At 49.5% G+C, this 21,337-nt stretch overlaps 2 protein-coding genes across 2 annotated transcripts in view; one reads left to right on the forward strand and one right to left on the reverse strand.

The window, feature by feature from the left end:
• rtn4b (reticulon 4b) overlaps positions 1 to 7,003 on the forward strand; it is a 31,143-nt gene extending 24,140 nt beyond the window's left edge. The window contains exons 4-9 of the mRNA XM_079249446.1: positions 4,451 to 4,658; positions 5,555 to 5,693; positions 5,761 to 5,830; positions 5,913 to 5,959; positions 6,036 to 6,094; positions 6,890 to 7,003. Coding sequence (XP_079105572.1) covers positions 4,451 to 4,658; positions 5,555 to 5,693; positions 5,761 to 5,830; positions 5,913 to 5,959; positions 6,036 to 6,094; positions 6,890 to 6,932 — 566 coding nt within the window. The 3' untranslated portion in view covers positions 6,933 to 7,003. The remainder of the gene's footprint in view (positions 1 to 4,450; positions 4,659 to 5,554; positions 5,694 to 5,760; positions 5,831 to 5,912; positions 5,960 to 6,035; positions 6,095 to 6,889) is intronic.
• Positions 7,004 to 13,308: 6,305 nt separating this feature from the next.
• Positions 13,309 to 21,337, reverse strand: part of LOC306762538 (echinoderm microtubule-associated protein-like 6) — a gene marked incomplete at both ends in the record, with an annotated part of 103,066 nt that continues 95,037 nt past the window's right edge. Inside the window, 9 exons of the mRNA XM_079249061.1 lie at positions 13,309 to 13,333; positions 13,517 to 13,617; positions 14,871 to 15,024; positions 15,111 to 15,214; positions 16,179 to 16,341; positions 16,458 to 16,630; positions 16,758 to 16,946; positions 17,277 to 17,391; positions 18,090 to 18,247. Coding sequence (XP_079105187.1) covers positions 13,309 to 13,333; positions 13,517 to 13,617; positions 14,871 to 15,024; positions 15,111 to 15,214; positions 16,179 to 16,341; positions 16,458 to 16,630; positions 16,758 to 16,946; positions 17,277 to 17,391; positions 18,090 to 18,247 — 1,182 coding nt within the window. The remainder of the gene's footprint in view (positions 13,334 to 13,516; positions 13,618 to 14,870; positions 15,025 to 15,110; positions 15,215 to 16,178; positions 16,342 to 16,457; positions 16,631 to 16,757; positions 16,947 to 17,276; positions 17,392 to 18,089; positions 18,248 to 21,337) is intronic.

Consider the following 21,337-nt stretch of genomic DNA (forward strand, 5'->3'; position numbering starts at 1 on the left):
TTGTTACTTTTTGAAGGCTTCTCTTAGGATTTTTTGTTTCGACAAAGTCAGAGTTTTTGGTTGGTTGTTCCAAATTATTTTCTCCCAGTTGAACTGGAGGTTGTTTTTTTTCTCGCATATTTTTTGTAAAACGCGTTAAAAATTAATTTACCTTTTTTATTTGTTTACTTTCTGAACATGAATTTATTTAGAGATGATAAAAGTGTGTCCTTTAATCAGTAACCGAGCGGGTCCATGCGGGCTGACAGGCCCGCCCCCTGCGCGCCCCTCCCCGTATGCGCGCCCCCTCCCCGCATGCCTCTCCTCCTCCAGGCGGAGCTCCTCCGTCCTCCTGCATGCTGAGCGGAGCTTCAAGATGGACGCTAAACAGGGTTAGTCTGCTTCTAATCTTCTGTCTGCCCCGCATCTCTCCTCTCCACGCGCCGGGATGTGCGTGATTCCTGCGGCCGCTCGGTGCATGAAAGCGGGACCGAGGCTGCGTTCAGGCCGGGCGGGCTGGAGGCGGGCCGGGCCGCTGGCGGAGGTCACGCCGGACGCTTAACGTTTGGTTCCCGTCGTGAGGTCCCGGTGGGGGGGTCCATCAGCCTCCCGGGGGTAAAACGCTCAGAGACCCTGTCAGGGTGGGGGGGTTGAACCGCAGCGGGGTGACAGGAGATCTACGGCCGCGGGCAGAGAGCTGTGATGCGGACTCTATTTTTAGCACCGCCGGCGCAGTTAGCAGCCTGCTACCATATGTAGCCTGGCGGCCAGTCTGCCCCCCTCCCCTCCTCTTCTCATGTGTGTTTTAGCTGCTGGTTGTCCAGACTTCCACACCGTGGCTGTCCGGGGGAGGGTTGGGTCTGGGAGCTGCAGCCGTCATGGAGGTAGCATGGAGCTAGCTGTTAGCTGCTAACTGCTAGCTGTCAACGCCCACGTGAAGCACCGAGGAGCAGAACCCCCCCATTGTCCTCGTCTCATTGTGATTTTAACCCCCCCATTGTCCTCGTCTCATTGTGATTTTAACCCCCACATTGTCCTCGTCTCATTGTGATTTTAGGGTTGATTGAGTCCCGTGAAGCTGCTGGACCGGCTCGTGGTGGGAAATCAGAGATCAGATGATTGATCATCATGAAATCACTGTGATTATTTCTGAACTTATTAATGTTCAGATCATTTCAGATGAACTTGTTCAGACTTAAAGGAGTGGAATTATTTCTGCATGTTTGGCTTAGTGTGATTTATCTGAACTGAAATAATCGTGTTTTTTGATGAAAGTATGAGGATGGAGGTTAATGGCTGATCCTTCCAGCCAGTTTAATGATTCATGGAAACACAGGAGAATATTGTGCTAACAGACACTGTCTATTCGGTTAGTAGATTTCTGTTAGATTAAAGCTGATGTGCTGCTTGCTGTCTGCCTCCACGGCTGAACTTTATTTCCATGTTTTGTTTCCAGTCTGAACTTTAGCTGTTTATCCTGCAGAGATGAAGTGACGTTATGTAATCCGGCTGATGACAACATTTGCTCAGAAACTGATTTATTTGTGTTGATAAAGCTTCAGAAAATCTTATTAAAGGGTTTCTGCCTCATAAGCTCATTTATTGGCTGTAAAGCCATCTTCTGAGAGATTTATTTGGGCGGCCGGCCGTGTTGTGGCCGGGCTGATAGCGCTCGCCGTTGTGGCTCTGCAGGGGAGATCAGGTCCCTCTGAGGCCTCGGTTTGCAGTCACCGGCAGCTGCACGGCCTCCTCCAGCACCCGGTCCCGTCTAATCTCTGGTTTCCATGGCGAAGCGGGAGGATGTCTGTGTGAAAGACAGGCATGTCTGCATGAGACCGGGACTTCTACACGTCTAATATCGTCCCCGACCCGCCAGGAATTCCCTCCTGAAATACAACCGAGCTCAGCTGTCTCTGACACCCCCCCCCCCCCCGTCCTCCTCTGAGTTCTAAATATGTAAAATCTCAGTAAATCACATGAATATAAACATAAATGTAATTTTGAAAAAGAAATTTTTAAGACAATACAGTTTTATAACTAAAACGTTAAACATAAAGGACATAAACATTGAACATAAAGGACTCTTTATTTAACGGCAGCATGTTTGCGCCAAACGAAGGGAAACTGTCGGTGCAGTTTGTTCCCCGTCAGACCACTGGAGACCACAGAGTTCTGCATGTAGAACCAGAACCAGGATTTCTGGTTCCAGACCGGTTTGTGAACCGGTCTGATTAATGCGGCAGGATGCGGTTCTGCTGGTCGGTCTGGCTCGTCCGGGTCAGAACTGATGGATCGGTGCAGATAAATGTGGCTGAAGGAACAGTGAAGATCAGGTCTGCAGATCAGGTCTGCATCGGCCAGTTGGAGTTGTTCCTGCCTGTAGATGGGATCAGGTCTGACCTGTAGACCTGATCCTGAGCCTCTCCGCAGGTTTCTGGGGACGTCTCGGGCAGGAGATGAGGAGGACTTCAGCTCGTGGTTCTTGAAGTCTGCTGTGGATTTAGAGGAGACTTTAGGATCAAACTAGTCTTCAGTTCTCTAGTCAGTTTTCTGTTTGCATCCAGAACTTCCTGGAACTCCAACTGACCCAGATGGTGGACCTCGCTGGTCCAGAGGACTCTCTTCCTGAAAGCACCAGGCTTTAGATGTTCTCCTGGGAACTTCTGAGGCTGAACGTTGTGAATGAGGAAGCAGGAGACCATGTGTTGCTGCGAGACGAGTCAGTCCTCCTGGAGGTCTCCTGGTTTTAACTCGTCTTCCAGTCGTTCTGCGTCCATCTGGTCTTCCAGAGGAACCAGTTACCCGAAACACTGTATGTTGGAGTGGTCGTCTGCTGGGTGGACAGTAGGTCTGGACGGATTGTAATCTCAGTACGATCTGGGTTTCCAACCATGATAAAACTAAAAGGGTGTGATTATTTCTCTCTCTGCAGTTTCCTCTCCTGCTGTCTTCAGCTGCTAATCGAGCGTCTCTGGCGTTGCAGCGCTGTGCTGTAAACTCCTCCCACAGCCGCTTTGCTTTCATTCAGACACTGTTGCCAACTTGGAGACTTTCTCACTAAATCTGGAGACTTTTTTTGTTAAAAGCGACAAATCTAGCAGCTTTTACTGGAGTTATTAGAGACTTTTCTGGTGTTTAGGCGACTGACTTGAAGGCACATATTGTTCTGCAGTTACTGTAAGGAAGGAGCAGCGGGAGCCTCTCCCGTCCTAAAGCACTCCCAGGCGGCCAGTCTCAGTCGGCTCCGGCTGCAGGTCCATGTAGAATAACTGCAGTAGGTTGTGGAAGTTCACCTAAACATAGTTTATACCATTGTCAGTGACAACTGGCTGCATTATTTTCCTATACATAGTTCGGCCAGTTAAACACTGTAATGTCCCTCCGTTACGGGGCGTTACCATAGCAACGCGTTAACCAGCTGGTTCAGATCAGCCGTCTTTTAACAGGTGAATGAGAGAAACGCGCTGCAGCCTGACAGCGGTTGTTTGGTATAAAAACTACATCCAGGCCAACGTAAAATAATTCCTATACTTCAGCAAATGTTGTAGAAAAGAAATAGAAATTTGTTATAAAATGTTTTCTGTGTAAACAACTGGAAACCCGGCCCATAAACGACTCATAACAACGGTTATAATGGCCAATGGCGAGTCGAGAACATCACGACGCCGAGTCGTTGTTTAATCCTTACTTATATTTATTCAGTTTACATCAGTATTTGCACTTTGTCAAGAAAAAGCTTCAAGTTATTTGTTTGTTTTCTAAAATATGTGGAATCCTAAAGACGTTTAAAAGCCACGGTTTAATGTAAACTATATGCATGTTGTTAAAGATAAAAGGATAATCGTGGTAAATAATCGAGATCTCCATTTCATGCAAAATAATAAGGATTATAATTTTTGCCATAATCGAGCGGCCCTGGTGGACAGGAAGGACTCCATGAGGACCCCCGGCTGACGGGAGTGTTTGAACACACCAGAACTCCCAGTCTGATGAACTGGAGGAAATGGAAATAGTTTGTTTCAAGAGAGAGAATGATGATGAAAGGTTAGGTGTTGTTTTCTGCTTCTGGCTGCTGAGTCTGTTCATACGTTGGTTTTACATCGTTTCAGCCTGAAACTGGCCGCTTTGGCCCCCCCCGTTGGGCGTTTCGGCGCCCCCGCAGCCACACCGAGTAGCTGAAACGTGACGTCCGCAGGCCGCCTTCTAACTTCTGCTTCACCCTGATGATGAAGCTGTGAGTCACGCTGATGTGGGTTTCCTCCTGGGGGGGTGGGATGGACACAGAGACTTCAGGACGTTTAGAGACGACGATATGAAGAGTCTGAACAGGAAATGTCAGAGGAGGCGGGGACGGCATGCTTAAACGCGTGTTCAGGTTTAACGTGAACCGGCGGCGTCCCGACCCCGTCGTGCTGGTTGGACTGAAACGGTCATGTGACTCGTGTCTGACTGATGGCTGTCGCTCCTGCAGTGGTGGATCTGCTGTACTGGCGGGATGTGAAGACCACGGGCGTGGTGTTCAGCGCCAGCCTGCTGCTGCTGCTCTCGCTGACCATGTGCAGCATCGTCAGCGTCTGCTCCTACATCGGCCTGGCACTGCTCTCAGTCACCATCTGCTTCCGGATATACCGAGGCATCCTGCAGGCCATCCAGAAGTCCGATGAGGGTCACCCGTTCAAGTAAGTAGCGAGGGGGGGCATCATTTCTACCCCGAAACAAAACGTTGTTGGGTTGTTCTGAATGGAGGAGACAAATGGAGCAGAACAACATCTCACATTATTTTCATCTAATTACATTTAACATGAATTCTTCTCCATTCAGAAAAAACTTTAAAAATGTCCAGAAAAAAAATGTATTTATTTACTATTCATAAGAATGATCTAGTTAATCAGATTTTTATTTAATGTAAATTTTCTGTAACGTTTGTTTGTCTCCATGGAGACGGTGCATCACTAAGTCTGACAGAAACTGATGATTTCTGAGACCGGCGGAGATCCAGCTGGATCATTAGAGATTAACACAAACTGAGCCCAGAGTCGGATTATCCGCTCATTTCCAGGTTTTACTGGGAGGAAAAGTCAGACTGGAGTCTTTAATCGGCTCTGAAACGACCAGAACGTACTGGTGGCGTCACCGTAGACACCAGACCATTTTTATACAGAGCGACGTGCAGTGATCGATCATCCACCACAGTCAACCCAACATGCATGTCTTCAGCCGCTGGGAGGAGCGAGAGAACACACACACACACACACACACACACACACAAACAGGATGCCACGCAGAAAGACCACCGTTCCACAGATGGGTTGATTTAAAGAGGTCTCACTCTGCTCAGAAAAAACAGAACCAAACACATAAACCTGAAAGAAATTCGGTCTGAGCATGCTCAGAACTCCAGCATGGCCAGACCCAGAAGTTAGAGAAACTGGTTGAATTTCAGATGCTCCAGTCAGAACTGGGTAAACTGGTTCAGTGGTCTGACTCTGGACCAGAACCAGTAGATGGAGAAACCAGACATGTCTGAAAAGATGTTGTAGTTTTGTAGTAATCCCTCCTCTGGTGTCCCTGCCAGGCAGTACCTGGACCAGGAGGTGGCGCTGTCTGAAGAGATGGTCCACAAGTACAGCGACATGATTCTGGCGAAGCTCAACAAGACCATTGGAGACCTGAGACGCGTGTTCCTGGTGGAGGACCTGGTGGACTCCATCAAGGTGAGAACGGTTCCCCGGCGAGCTTCTGGTTGAGCTGGTGGCGTTTTAACCCTCCTCCTGTGTGCAGTTTGCCGTGCTGATGTGGATTCTGACCTACGTCGGCGCCTTGTTCAACGGCCTCACTCTTCTCATTCTGGGTGAGTTTTTCTCACAATGCACTGGGGCGCTGCCTGTGGTATGAAGTCAGGTTGTCAGTAATCTGTTGTCGTTCTGGTGCAGGCCTGATCGGCGTGTTCAGCTGCCCCATCGTCTACGAGAAACACCAGGTAAGAGCCGCTTCTACCCACAATGCACAGCGGGTTTGTGGGGAAACAACGTCTCTGACATCTGCTCTGTTTTCAGGCTCAGATCGACCACTACCTGGCGCTGGTCAACAACCAGATCAAAGACGTCGTCGGAAAGTAAGTTTGGGCTTTTTAAGTCTTTAGACTGAAACGAGGTCATGTGACCGGCTGTTGAACCACTTCAAACGGCGACATCAGAGCTTTTAACGTGTCACCATGGCGATAACGCCACTCTGGATCTCAGCTCTCCTCTGATTGGTCACTGCGGTGGCTGTTTACACCCGACACCAATCGACCACGTTTCCATGGAAACCAGACCACAGATCATGTCCAGATGTGGTGTCTGATCTAGCTGTAAAGAGTCGGTCTTTACCAGCTGGCAGGATTCAGAAACTGGGTCCAGACCTCCCAGATAACCTCCAGACAACCCAAACCTGTCTCCATCATCCTTTTACATGCAGCAGTACCACCGGGAACCACTGGGGGGCAGCGGAGAGCGGCAGTTAGAAACATTCATACCGCTCTCCCAATTCCACTCGATTTTTCCACTGGTGGGCAGGCGGAGTTTGCTTGCTTGTTAACTTAGCAACACAACAGGGACGCTATCTGACCCCATACTGGTCCTTTGGGTCCTCTACTGGTCCTTTGGGTCCTCTACTGGTCCTTTGGGTCCTCTACTGGTCCTTGGGGTCCTCTACAGGTCCTTGGGGTCCTCTACAGGTCCTTGGGGTCCTCTACAGGTCCTTGGGGTCCTCTATAGGTCCATGGGGTCCTGTGCTGGTTCTGGCGTCCTGTACTGGTCCTAGGGGTCCTGTACTGGTCCTAAGGGTCCTGTACTGGTCCTAGGGGTCCTGTACTGGTTCTGGCGTCCTGTACTGGTTCTGCTGCTCATTCCTGTTCTCTGACCTGCAGGATCCAGGCGAAGGTTCCTGGGATGAAACGCAAGACGGAGTGAAGGGACGGAAAGTGGGAATATGGATTCAGGAAGTCCTGATGTGGATGGAGGGAAGGAGGAAGAGGAGAGGGGGGGGGGGTATGTTTGAGGGAGGGAGGGGTACATATGAAGGAAGGCTGGAGGAGGAGAGGGGGGGTCTGGTGTGGACGCAGCCCTTCTTCTTGTATTTGTCACAATAATAAAAACATTTTTTTTTCCAGTTCAGAATTCCTTTTGTTGTTTCCTGGAAAAGTTGCAGCGCCGAGGTCGACTCAATGCTGCCCGGTCTGATGGCTGGACGGCGGTCCGGTCTGATGGCTGGACGGCGGTCCAGTTGGACGGTGGTCCGGTCTGATGGCTGGACGGCGGTCCAGTTGGACGGTGGTCCGGTCTGATGGCTGGACGGTGGTCCGGTTGGACGGCGGTCCGGTCTGATGGCTGGACAGCGGTCCGGTCTGATGGCTGGACGGTGGTCCGGTTGGACGGCGGTCCGGTCTGATGGCTGGACAGCGGTCCGGTCTGATGGCTGGACAGCGGTCCGGTCTGATGACTGGACGGCGGTCCGGTCTGATGGCTGGACGGCGGTCCGGTCTGATGGCTGGACGGTGGTCCGGTTGGACGGCGGTCCGGTCTGATGGCTGGACAGCGGTCCGGTCTGATGGCTGGACGGCGGTCCGGTCTGATGGCTGGACGGCGGTCCAGTTGGACGGTGGTCCGGTCTGATGGCTGGACGGCGGTCCGGTTGGATGGCGGTCCGGTCTGATGGTTGGACGGTGGTCCGGTCTGATGGTTGGATGGTGGTCCAGCAGCGGTCGGCTCCTGTTTAATTAAGTCAAAGTTTTGAAATGTTTGTTTCTGTGAGGCTGCAAACCCCCCAGAAACAAGAGGAATAAGCCCCGCCCCTCCCACCGAGCACACCGTGGGGGGGTCAGGACCTTCTCCAGCCGGTCAGGTGGCGTTTTGTCTTTTTTTTTCCCCAGCTGCCATAGAGTCGAGCAGCGAGGGTCGTGTCCTGTTAGCGTGAGCTGCCGTGAGGAAGACGAGCGACGGCTCTTCGCTCGTGTTTTGTGATGAATCTTTTTCGCTCTTTGAGGTTTTTTGTGATTTTTTTTTTTTTTTTTTTTCGTCCCTGAAGCTTCGAGCTCGTTTCTTGGATCAGCTGGTTTCGCTTTGACGTGTGAACGCCGTCTGTGACTTCTGATGAGGCGGCGCGGGGAGGGGGGGAGGGGTTGTACTAAAATCTCTTCATGCTTCTGAGTAACTGTAGCTAGAAACATCTAGAAACCGTTTGGCAGACAAATGAAACCCATTAACTTCATGTCATCGCAGCTGTCTCGTAGAAACTCTGGAAGAAACGTTTACATTCATCAGGAAAATGTAAAATAAACCATCAGTCATACTGTCTGTGGAGCCGATATCTTCATGAAGTTGCAACTTAACGTGACTTTTGGGAAACTTTCAAGCATCTGTTTGTTATGCAAGTATAATTGTGAATGATAAACTTCTTCATACTTAAATTGTGACGATAAAAAGCTTCCAGCTGGGAGCCGTGTTTGTGGAATGCATTGTGAGATGTAAACAGTTATCAATAAAGCTTCTAGAAGAAGAAAGCTCCGCCTCCTCGTCTGTTCATTTCAGTCATCGCTGTGTCTAAGTGAAGCAGGATGATCTTTGATTCTCCAGTGTTTCATTTGTCTTGGTTTGATGCTAAATCTGCAGATTAATGCTGAACCTAACAACCTGCCAGACCTGTGAACTAAAACATCAGACAATCATCAGGAGCACCTTTAGGAAGAAAACCATCAACATGATGGGAGATTGGGGGCTGAGTTGTGTTGGGTCTGCTGGGTTGGGTTCCATATGCTGTTTGGCTTCTCCACACCCTAACTAACATTATCCGAGCTGGCCCACATTTTTGGGACCCTTTTTTCATGAGTCCTAGTATTGCTGAACAATTCCAAATGGGCGGGGCTTGAAACACTCCAACCCACTAATTGGTGGAAAGAATAATTACTTCTTGTGTGACGACAATAAAAACAGCATGATTTAGATGTAGCTAATTGGTGTGAATACAGAAGTCTGGAAGCCCACCTTACTGGGCTGCATTACTCTCCATAACGACTGGGATTAACGTGCCAGTGTACAAAAACGTCTCAACAGACTGTAAAAAGACGGGCAGAGCCTCCGTGACGTCACCCGTAGGTTTCTGTAGAGCCAAATTGAAGCCCAGTGGGCGGTTCCTACCATCGCCATCTTTGCAATGTGTGTCGTTTCTCCCAGAAAGTACAAATATGGCAAAGAGGTGGAGCTGAGAGGGGGGGCTGTGAGCGTCATGGTGGATGATTGACTAATCCCAATCTCCAACCTGCCTGTAGCTAAGCGCTAACCCAGAGAAAACAGGAGCTAGCCAGCTAACGGAAGTAAGCAGGCGAAAGCTAAGTCACGTTAACTGGCTATAAACCGCGGTTGTTCTACATTCCTCCTCCTTGAAGTGGGAGATCAGGTACCTGACACCCTCCTAAATATGCAACATTTATAGATAAAATTACTTCTAAATGGAGTTAGAAAAAAATTTCACTCCCCCCGCAGTTGTCATGAAGGTAAACCTGACCTATTAACCGAAACTGGATTTTTGTACCAGGTTGCAAACATGTTTATTTCTGCTGTAAACATGTTTATTTCTGCTGTGAAGTTGGTCTTTTTAACATGGGAGTCTATGGGGATTTGCTGTTTTGGGGCGTGTCCTTTTGATTGACAGGTACCAATCTCTGGCTTCAAGTCAGAAGAACGTAGAACAACCGCGGTTTTTAGCCTGTTAACAACGTGACTTAGCTTTAGCCCGCTTACCTCCGTTAGCTGGTTAGCTCCCGTTATCTCGGGGTTAGCTCGGTTAGCTTTTAGCTACAGAAAGCTCGGAGTTCGCTCGATGTCAATCATCCGCCATGACGCTCACAGCCCCCCTCTCAGCTCCACCTCTTTGCCCATATTTGTATTTTCCAGCTGAGACGACACGCATGCCCCTGCCAAGATGGTGACGGTAGGAACCGCCCTTCAATTCTGCTCTTCAGAAACCTATGGGTGACGTCACGGAGACTCCACCCATAGTTTTACAATCTGAAACAGACTGTTAAAGTACACAGGCAAGTTAATCCTAGCTGTTATGAAGAATAATGCAGCCCAGTAAAGTGGGCTTCCAGTCTTCTGTATTCACACTAAAAAGCACCCGAGGAGTTGAGAAGAATAACATCAACAACTGTAGACGTGGTGAAGCACTGGAAGAGTCTGTGTCTGAAACTATAACCTCTGATTGACGTCAGAACTCAGCACTGCCCTCTAGTGGATGAACTGACACAGGAACATGGATACCTGGAGGACCCATGGAAGACAGCGGCGTACGTTTACCTACGTAAAGTGGCTGAAATGGACCTGTAGGCTGATGGGCTGCTAGCTTCTCCTACAGACGAAGCTCTGGAGTTACATTTATTTACATGAGGTGTTTCACACAGAACTTATTGGTGGTTCTGCATACAGCCAGTCCCAGTGGGAACCAGAGCGACAGCTTGAGTTTTCGGGTGGTTTTTGCAGGTAGAACATGGAACTCATCTGCTGCAGCTTTTTTAATGTCAGACCTGATGACAGCAGAATGTGTGTGTGTGTGTGTGTGTGTATACACAATAAATCACAATAAAACAAACAGGAGTGTATCCTCTTATGGTTTCTTCTGTTTATCTCTACAACTCTTTGACACTTTTCACAACAGTTAATATTCAAGACAGAAAACTCATCCACACACAAGATCAGGCATAAATGATGAAGATATTCCCAAAAGTATTCCAGTGGTGTAATTTTACCATCACAATGCTTTGGATGTTTGAAAACAAAAAGCAGCAGCAGAGCAAAATGCTTTTTTTTTCTGTCCGTTCAGGATGGACATTCAGTGTAGCACCAGACGGAGTACAAAATAAGTCCAGATATGGATAAAAAATAAAATACAGCATAAGAAATCACCCCCCACCACCACCAAGTAAATTAAACAAACACAGATAGAAAGATCCAGAAAGGCACTTAAGTGTGATTATGTCCAGATGCAGCAAAGGCTCTGATACGACGACAGTTTTAGATTTTCTTTGATGCACAAACATGAAGAAATATCAAGAAACATGAAAATGCTTCCCCCAGTCAGGATGAAGTCAGAGACCTGCAGAACAAAGCTGGATTCTCTCTTGTGGGGGTAAGTTCATGGTAAACCCGGCTGGTTTTCTGTTTATCATGGTGAATCACCATAGTAACTTCCACTGAACGGCTAGCCTACGCTGTAGCAGGCTGAACAAACGACGTGAAAATGAAAACCTCTTGACAATCAGATCTCTTGGTGCACGGATTGGAAGAGGAGCTGAGGAGAGGAAGAGTTTTTAGGGACAGATGAAAACATAAAGCTTTTCGCTGAGAGCTTTGAGTTGAGTTTTTTTTTTCTCGGCTCCGTTTAGCTCCACTACGGCTGCATCTGACGTAAAAACACTCCCACATGCACAACTGCAGAACCGTGATTAAATGGAAACACGACTCAACACTGAATGCCTCACACTGGGGGGGAACCGAGGAAGTTCTGCCCCAAATGTAGGAAAATTAGTCTGTTTTGACTCAATGGAGTCAGCTCTCCTCCCGGGCCGTTGCTATGGCAACAGTGTTGCTTTCAGCCTGGATGTTGTGTTTAAATTATTCGTACTTTTAAAGAACTACTCCTCCACGGTGAAGCAGCAGACCTGCAGGGTTTCTCCTTGTCTGTGATTGGTCAGACGCTGAGAACTCCACCCCTTTTGTGTGAGTGTGCTCTGATCCCGATGACGTCATTTTGTTCCCGTATCTTCTGGCGCAGTTAGCAGGTGGAAAACCTTACCGGGATGTCTGGGTTATCTAACCAGCGAAGAGAGACGTTAATCCTGCTTCGTCCTACAGAACTCTGATGTTAACAACCAGAACAAGCTTCTGAGCCTTCATTTACCCACAAAGATGCTGTTTTTTTTTTATCTAAAATAAACTCTTAAATAAACTTTTACTTTTATGTACCTGTACATCATTGTTTGAAGGCCTCGTTTAATTGTGTTTAAATTCTGTTTTGTGTCATTATTTCTTTTGAATAAATTAATTTAGTTTCAATATTAATCCAGGTTTGGGGATCCTGTTGTAACCAGTTAAGTACTTTAATAAATTCAGTTTTTTCATGTTTTTTGCATATTTTCTTTGTTTCCTTTGAGTTTCCTGTTTTATCTTTACTCTAATAAACATTTTCCTCAACACATAAACAAAGCATGTGATGACGTCGTAATGACGTCGTAATGACGTGACGACGTGATCCTGTGACAGTATGATGTAACGGACGACGCGACGGACGGCGTCACGGACGGCGTCACGGACGGCGGACGACATGATGTAATGATGTAACATGATGACGTGACGTGAGGTGACAACGCGACATGAAAAGACGACGTGACGTGACGTGACAATGTGACAGGATGACACAACGTGACGACGCGATATGAAGACATGACGTGACGATGCGACGTGACGACAAGTCAACGCGATGTGACGACGCAATGTGACAAGACGACGTGACGGTGCGATGCAACATGACAACGTGAGAGTTCTGTTTGGTGGGAAAATCTAGCGGACAAGAACAAACTGAACAAATTTGCAGATTGTTCTGGACATCTAGACCTTCGCCGCCACAGCGACGACTTGATGGAAACCACGGAGACCAGCAGGACGTACGGCTCCAGGCTGGGAGAGCGGTGAGCCGCGGGGCTATAATTTGACTTAGTTCTTTTGACATTCTCCTTTCCCGTCTGAAGTCTGTCATGTTTGGTGTCTACGGAGGCCTGCGGAGGTCATGTTTGGTGTCTACGGAGGCCTGCGGAGGTCATGTTTGGTGTCTACGGAGGCCTGCGGAGGTCATGTTTGGTGTCTACGGAGGCCTGCGGAGGTCATGTTTGGTGTCTACGGAGGCCTGCGGAGGTCATGTTTGGTGTCTACGGAGGCCTGCGGAGGTCATGTTTGGTGTCTACGGAGGCCTGCGGAGGTCATATTTGCATGTGGATGAGTGAACAGAGAGAAGAGATTTGTAAACAGAGTGCAGAGATCAGCAAGGCGCTATGAAGGCCGGTTTGAAGATAAGTGTGCAACATTTAAACTTCGTGGTCTGCTGACATTCCTCCTCCTCCAGGGGGCGCTGCAGCTTCCTGCGGCCACTTCCTGCCGCCGTTTCCTGCCGCGGTCTCTTCCTTGGTCTCAGGTGAAGCTGCGAGGCTGTAAACATCAGCTGAGCATGGTCTCTCAGGCGGTGGAGGCGACCCGCTCCGGTCCAGTTGCGCTGCTGATACGGTGCTTCGGATTCCCGCGTTTACTGACATTTCCATACAAAGACGCTGAAACAAAGACAAACTTCACAGTTAAACTTCTCGCTGGTTCCAGCACATTTAAGTTCAACGTGAATGAGTTTAATTCTCCGAATGCTGCTCTGCTCATACGGAGCCGTACGTTCGGTACCCAGTGCAGCTGAGGTGTGTTCGACCTGGTTTTGCTGTGGTATTGGTCCTCCGTTGGCTCACCTGCAGTCATCTCCTCCTGTGCTGATCACGTATTTGTCGTCGTGGGAGAAGCGGATGTTGGTCACGTGGGCCGAGTGGCTGAGGTAGCGCTTGTGTTTGGCCTGAAAGCAGAAACGAGACAAAAACGTTCCGTTAGGCTTCATTTCAGGGAGTTTCAGAGATTTTTTCTTGTTCCTGGAGCTTCTCGTAACTGACACATGAGAAAAAACATGAAAAGATAGAAATCAAACCACGCAGAAGTTTAAATAGGGCAATACGATTCTGGTTCAGCTGGGTGAGCAACGCGTCATTGTTCCCTCTGTAACGCCTTTACGACTACTGTCAGAGTGGGAATATTTGTCACGTCCCAAAACATTTTAGTTTAGTTTGACACAAGTTGCTTGTAGTTCCTATTCAGGTGTTCTTAAGCCTCATTTATGCTTAACAGAAACTATGAACATGGAGGCTTTCATCTGTCTTTTGCTTCATTTACAGCTGTGGTTAGGTCTGTTTTAAGAGCCTTTGTAGATCTGTAGCACACAGATCAGTACCACCGAAAGCCACAGGGGGCAGTGTTGAGCTGATGTGCGACCAGCGAGAGGAACAAGCAAAAAGAACGTGAGGGGTAATTACAGTCCTACAGACCCCCTCTGTCTACAGTTTCTGAGACGTCGTCTCCATATTTATTGTCAGAAACCAACGTGAGAAGTTGGAGGTGACTCTAACCTCTGGTATTAGCTAACAACCATGCAACATCTGCTAGACTCAGATTGAAGGGATGCATCATTGTCACGGTCAAAATACTGAATTTGGTTATTGTTTTGGTTAATGCAGAACGTCTGTTTCTGTCAGAGAAACACAGAGCTGCATCAGATCCTCGCTGGTCAATCAGAGCTCCTGCCGTGTACATCGACGTCTGACCGCAAGACACTTCGGGAAGCTAAGTAATGGATTAGTTTCTCCGGTAAATAAAGCAGAATATCATCATCATCATAAAGCTGAAATCATCATGTTTCTGAGGTTGTTGCTGAAAAGAAACATGCAAACTGGAAACAGAAGTAGTCGATCTCCAGAACCTTGCGGAACCCCTTCCCTGACCCAGGTTTAGTCTTTTACATGTAAAAACTGGAACCTGATCACTAAAACAAAGCAGAACCCTGGATCCATATGAAATGTAAAGCCCACTAATTTTGAGGTTAATGGTGTCAAACTGTGTTGGTAAAAGTTCCTTGTGTCAGCGTTTTAAGTACTATGATGAACTCGAACCGCTACTTTGTAAATGAAGAATCAGGTTTTGTGTAACGACTTGTTTCCAGATGTTTCCAAGCTTTCACTCCACCAGCGTTTCCATGAACGCCCTCACATCAAAACTCACAAACTTCTCAGTGCAGGGGAAGTCGAACAGCTTGACCAGTCCAAAGTCATCGCCGGTGACAATATTCAGACCGGCGTGAGACACACAGGCGCAGCTCACGTCAGCTTTATCGGCGTTCCGAGGCCAAATTCCCAAAACTTCATCTCCAAAGATGCTGTAGAAGAGATGTAGCCCAACAGAGCAGCTTATGATCAGAATGGGTGGTAATAATACACACATAAAGTGGTGTGTGTGTGTTACCTGGTCCATGTTGCCCAAGTGATTCTGTCGATTGAGCTCTGATCACTCAGCAGCTTTCCTGAAGTAACCTCAAACACCTGCCGCTTGTAAGCTCCGGTGGACACCTGCCCACACACACACAGCATGCATGTTACCGTGTTACTGCAGAGTGATAATTACACGAGAAGCCTGATGTTGCAGCTTGGTTCTGTGTAGACTAAAGCAACCATTAATTACTCATATATACAATATGTACAATAATATATCCCTGGTTGAGAGGCTGGCTGTATACCTGTACGTAGTGGCTGTGTACCTGTACATAGGGGCTGTGTCCTGTAAGCAGCGGGTGTGTACCTGTATGTTGCTGCTGTGTATCTATATATAGTGACTGGGTACTTGTTCATAGCGGCTGTGTACCTTTTTGTAGCGGCTGTGTACCTGGATATAGTGGCTGTGTACCTGTAAGTAGTGGCTGTGTACCTGTAAGTACAGGCTGTGTACCTGTATGTAGTGATTGTGTACCTGTTCGTAGCGGATGTGTACCTGTAAGTAGCGGCTGTGTACCTGTAAATAGTGGCTGTGTACCTGTAAGTACAGGCTGTGTACCTGCATGTAGTGATTGTGTACCTGTTCGTAGCGGATGTATACCTGTATGTAGTGACTGTGTACTTGTTTATAGTGGCTGTGTACCTGTATGTACTGGCTGTGTACTTGTACGTAGCGGCTGTGTACATGTATGTGGCGGCTGTGTACTTGTACATAGTGGCTGTGTACCTGTACGTAGGGGCTGTGTATCTATATATAGTGACTGGGTACTTGTTCATAGCGGCTGTGTACCTTTTCGTAGCGGCTGTGTACCTGTAAGTAGCGGCTGTGTACCTGTAAATAGTGGCTGTGTACCTGTAAGTACAGGCTGTGTACCTGTATGTAGTGATTGTGTACCTGTTCGTAGCGGATGTGTACCTGTATGTAGTGACTGTGTACTTGTTTATAGTGGCTGTGTACCTTTATGTACTGGCTGTGTACTTGTACGTAGTGGCTGTGTACATGTACGTGGCGACTGTGTACCTGTATGTTGCGGCTGTGTACCTGTACGTAGCGGCTGTCAGCAGAGAAGTCCAGCTGCAGGATAAAAGCTGCGATGTCGCTGCAGTAAACCAGACGGTTCAGACTCGGTCCTCCGCTTACATCGTATACGTCCACCGTGTTCTCCACTGAACCGACCGCCAGCAAGCGGCGGTTTGGACTAAAGCTGCACACAAACACGGACACAGCAGCAGACACGCTTCATCATGGCTGCAGCTAATGCTATGACAGAAGCCTGCAACACGCAGACCCCCCACCCCCCTTCATCTCCCCGTGTCCTACCGGACATCCTGCAGGGCGGCGCTGCGGTCCCGTTTTTTTGCCCACATCTTGAGCGAGTTAGCGAGAAGGAGGAGAAACTCGCCGTTCTTCATCCCCACCGCCAGCATCTCTCCGTCAGCGCTGTAGCTCACACAGCGGGCGGCGTGGCCGACACACACTTTGTTCAGCAGTTTCTGAGACAGAAGGAAATGATCTGGAGTGTGAATACCAGTTCTGGTGTTTGCAGGTCTATTAACTCATCTGTTTAAGTCTTTTATCTTTCTATTTATTCACGCCTCATCCGCTAAATCCGCCGCGTACCTTGTCGGTGAGGTCCCACAGCCGGATGGTGGCGTCGTCGCTGGCAGTGATGCAGACATCTTTGGCAGGATGAGCTGCCAGACCCCAGATTCCTCCCTGAGTGTGACTGTCTAGCAGCAGGTTGGATGCCGCGTTCTTCTCCCCAACCTCGATGATCTCGCCGTCCTTCGTCCCCACCAGGATCTTACCCTGAGGATGATGAGGAAGGGTGTGTGTGGTGAGGAAGGCAGGGGGATCAGGAGGGTCTGAGACCATGTCCACATGTAGCCGGGTTTGTGTAAAGCCGAATATCGTCCCCCTCCCGCCGGTAAAAACGAGTCCACACGACGCTGGTTTTTAAAAACAAATCCGCATAACGGCGTTGTTGGTGCAAATTCACACATCTTCACTTTGGTGGGAGGTTTTTAAAACCATAGTTTTTAACAGCATAAAACCTTGTTTTGATGTGGATGAAAATGGGAGAAAATATCTTGGCTTTGTGAGAAATCTGCGACGTGCGGACAAGGCTGAAGCTCTCACCTTGCATCTGCAGACGGATCGCACACACTCCACCTGCTGCCCCGTCTCCAGCTGGAAGGCTCGGCATCGCTTCATCTCCTGGTCCCAGAGCTTCACGGCACCACCCTCCTTAGTCCTAACACACACACACACACACACACACACACACACACACACGTCTGTCAGTGGAAACAGCCTCAACTTTTACTTTAAGACCAAAACAACACACAATGAAGCGTAAAAAGTTCATGTCACTGAGCAGCGCAGAAACTTCCTGGTGGCTTAAAAACAGACTTTTTTTTTTTTTTTTTTTTAACATATATGGTTGATTTAATCACATTTAATCATGAGATTTAAATAATTTATATCAGATCTAAAAGTTTAATCGACAAGTTTTTTTTAAACAGAAGTTTTTATCAAATCTACCATTTAAAATGAAAACCGGAGTTTTTACAGTTTTATTGTTGTGGGTTGTTGTTTTATGACTTTTACACTGTTTAAATGTAAAATATTTTAGCTGATCTACTCTGTGGCTGCAGATGGAAATGAATCCTGACACATCATCTTTCCTCCATGTTTCTCTGCCTGATCCCGACAATTAAAAACCAAATAAACAAAATGATATGAAATCAAAGTCAATACAGGAAAAAATAAACAAAAAAAAACTAAAATATGATAAAATATTTAAAAGATTTAAAACGTTGATAAAGATAAATAATAAATAAATTATATAGAAACAAATACAAACTTTTACAGAAAAGCTTGGTGTGGTTTATACGTGTTTATATGTGTCAAACACACGATTCACACGACTGGAGTGTGACTGTTACTCACGGCCGCTCTTTGCCGCCGGTGACGATGAGTCCGTCCCGCAGCGTGGTGTACATGGTGAAGACGGGGCCCGTGTGGGCCTTCGCCACCACCCTCAGCAGGCAGTGATCCCGCCACACGTAGACGTCTCCGTTGATGGCGCCGGTGAACGTCAGGTTATTCTACACACACACACACACACACACACACACACACACACACACACACACACACACACACACACACACACACACATGCAGATAAGTCAGATGTGTGCAGTGGTTTGTGGACATCTAGTGGTGCAAACTGGGAATGCAACCAACTGCAGCCTCTTCATTTCTTTGAGCGTATTTTACAAATATTTTACTGATAAATGAATAAATAGAAAAGTAAATTTAAGTCTCAACCTTTGGCTGAAAGTAAAAATAACAACGTGGAATGTAGAGAAATGACTGTTTCTTCCTGACAGGAACAGGGTTAATGTGGTTGTTTGTGTTTTTACAAAGTTTCTGTCACTTTGTGGCTGTTTGACTCAAACTCAGCACCCTGATCAGCACCCGGTGTTGGGTATAACAGCAGAATCTATCAAAGGTTTAGTCTTTCACGGACCAGGTCCACCCAGACCACCAGGACCTGATCCACCCAGACCACCAGGACCTGATCCGCCCAGACCACCAGGACCTGATCCGCCCAGACCACTAGGACCTGATCCACCCAGACCACCAGGACCTGATCCACCCAGACCACCAGGACCTGATCCACCCAGACCACCAGGACCTGATCCACCCAGACCACTAGGACCTGATCTGCCCAGACCACCAGGACCTGATCCACCCAGACCACTAGGACCTGATCCACCCAGACCACCAGGACCTGATCCACCCAGACCACTAGGACCTGATCCACCCAGACCACCAGGACCTGATCCACCCAGACCACTAGGACCTGATCCACCCAGACCACCAGGACCTGATCCACCCAGACCACCAGGACCTGATCCACCCAGACCACTAGGACCTGATCCACCCAGACCACCAGGACCTGATCCACCCAGACCACTAGGACCTGATCCACACAGACCACCAGGACCTGATCCACCCAGACCACCAGGACCTGATCCACCCAGACCACTAGGACCTGATCCACACAGACCACCAGGACCTGATCCACCCAGACCACCAGGACCTGATCCACCCAGACCACTAGGACCTGATCCACACAGACCACCAGGACCTGATCCACCCAGACCACCAGGACCTGATCCACCCAGACCACCAGGACCTGATCCACCCAGACCACTAGGACCTGATCCGCCCAGACCACCAGGACCTGATCCGCCCAGACCACTAGGACCTGATCCGCCCAGACCACCAGGACCTGATCCACCCAGACCACCAGGACCTGATCCACCCAGACCACTAGGACCTGATCCGCCCATCCAACTAGGACCTGATCCGCCCAGACCACCAGGACCTGATCCACCCAGACCACTAGGACCTGATCCACCCAGACCACCAGGACCTGATCCACCCAGACCACCAGGACCTGATCCACCCAGACCACTAGGACCTGATCCGCCCAGGCAACTAGGACCTGATCCGCCCAGACCACCAGGACCTGATCCGCCCAGACCACCAGGACCTGATCCACCCAGACCACTAGGACCTGATCCACCCAGACCACCAGGACCTGATCCACACAGACCACTAGGACCTGATCCACACAGACCACCAGGACCTGATCCACCCAGACCACCAGGACCTGATCCACCCAGACCACCAGGACCTGATCCACCCAGACCACCAGGACCTGATCCACCCAGACCACTAGGACCTGATCCGCCCAGACCACTAGGACCTGATCCACCCAGACCACCAGGACCTGATCCACCCAGACCACTAGGACCTGATCCGCCCAGACCACCAGGACCTGATCCGCCCAGACCACTAGGACCTGATCCGCCCAGACCACCAGGACCTGATCCACCCAGACCACTAGGACCTGATCCACCCAGACCACCAGGACCTGATCCACCCAGACCACTAGGACCTGATCCACCCAGACCACCAGGACCTGATCCACCCAGACCACCAGGACCTGATCCACCCAGACCACTAGGACCTGATCCACCCAGACCACCAGGACCTGATCCACCCAGACCACTAGGACCTGATCCACACAGACCACCAGGACCTGATCCACCCAGACCACCAGGACCTGATCCACCCAGACCACCAGGACCTGATCCACCCAGACCACTAGGACCTGATCCGCCCAGACCACCAGGACCTGATCCGCCCAGACCACTAGGACCTGATCCGCCCAGACCACCAGGACCTGATCCACCCAGACCACCAGGACCTGATCCACCCAGACCACTAGGACCTGATCCGCCCAGGCAACTAGGACCTGATCCGCCCAGACCACCAGGACCTGATCCACCCAGACCACTAGGACCTGATCCACCCAGACCACCAGGACCTGATCCACCCAGACCACCAGGACCTGATCCACCCAGACCACTAGGACCTGATCCGCCCAGGCAACTAGGACCTGATCCGCCCAGACCACCAGGACCTGATCCGCCCAGACCACCAGGACCTGATCCACCCAGACCACTAGGACCTGATCCACCCAGACCACCAGGACCTGATCCACACAGACCACTAGGACCTGATCCACACAGACCACCAGGACCTGATCCACCCAGACCACCAGGACCTGATCCACCCAGACCACCAGGACCTGATCCACCCAGACCACCAGGACCTGATCCACCCAGACCACTAGGACCTGATCCGCCCAGACCACCAGGACCTGATCCGCCCAGACCACTAGGACCTGATCCGCCCAGACCACCAGGACCTGATCCACCCAGACCACTAGGACCTGATCCACCCAGACCACCAGGACCTGATCCACCCAGACCACCAGGACCTGATCCACCCAGACCACTAGGACCTGATCCGCCCAGGCAACTAGGACCTGATCCGCCCAGACCACCAGGACCTGATCCGCCCAGACCACCAGGACCTGATCCACCCAGACCACTAGGACCTGATCCGCCCAGACCACCAGGACCTGATCCACCCAGACCACTAGGACCTGATCCACCCAGACCACCAGGACCTGATCCACCCAGACCACCAGGACCTGATCCACCCAGACCACCAGGACCTGATCCGCCCAGACCACCAGGACCTGATCCGCCCAGGCCACCAGGACCTGATCCGCCCAGACCACTAGGACCTGATCCACCCAGACCACTAGGA

The sequence above is a fragment of the Telmatherina bonti genome, assembly GCF_933228915.1.
Source record: "Telmatherina bonti genome assembly, chromosome: 11".
Taxonomy (NCBI): domain Eukaryota; kingdom Metazoa; phylum Chordata; class Actinopteri; order Atheriniformes; family Telmatherinidae; genus Telmatherina; species Telmatherina bonti.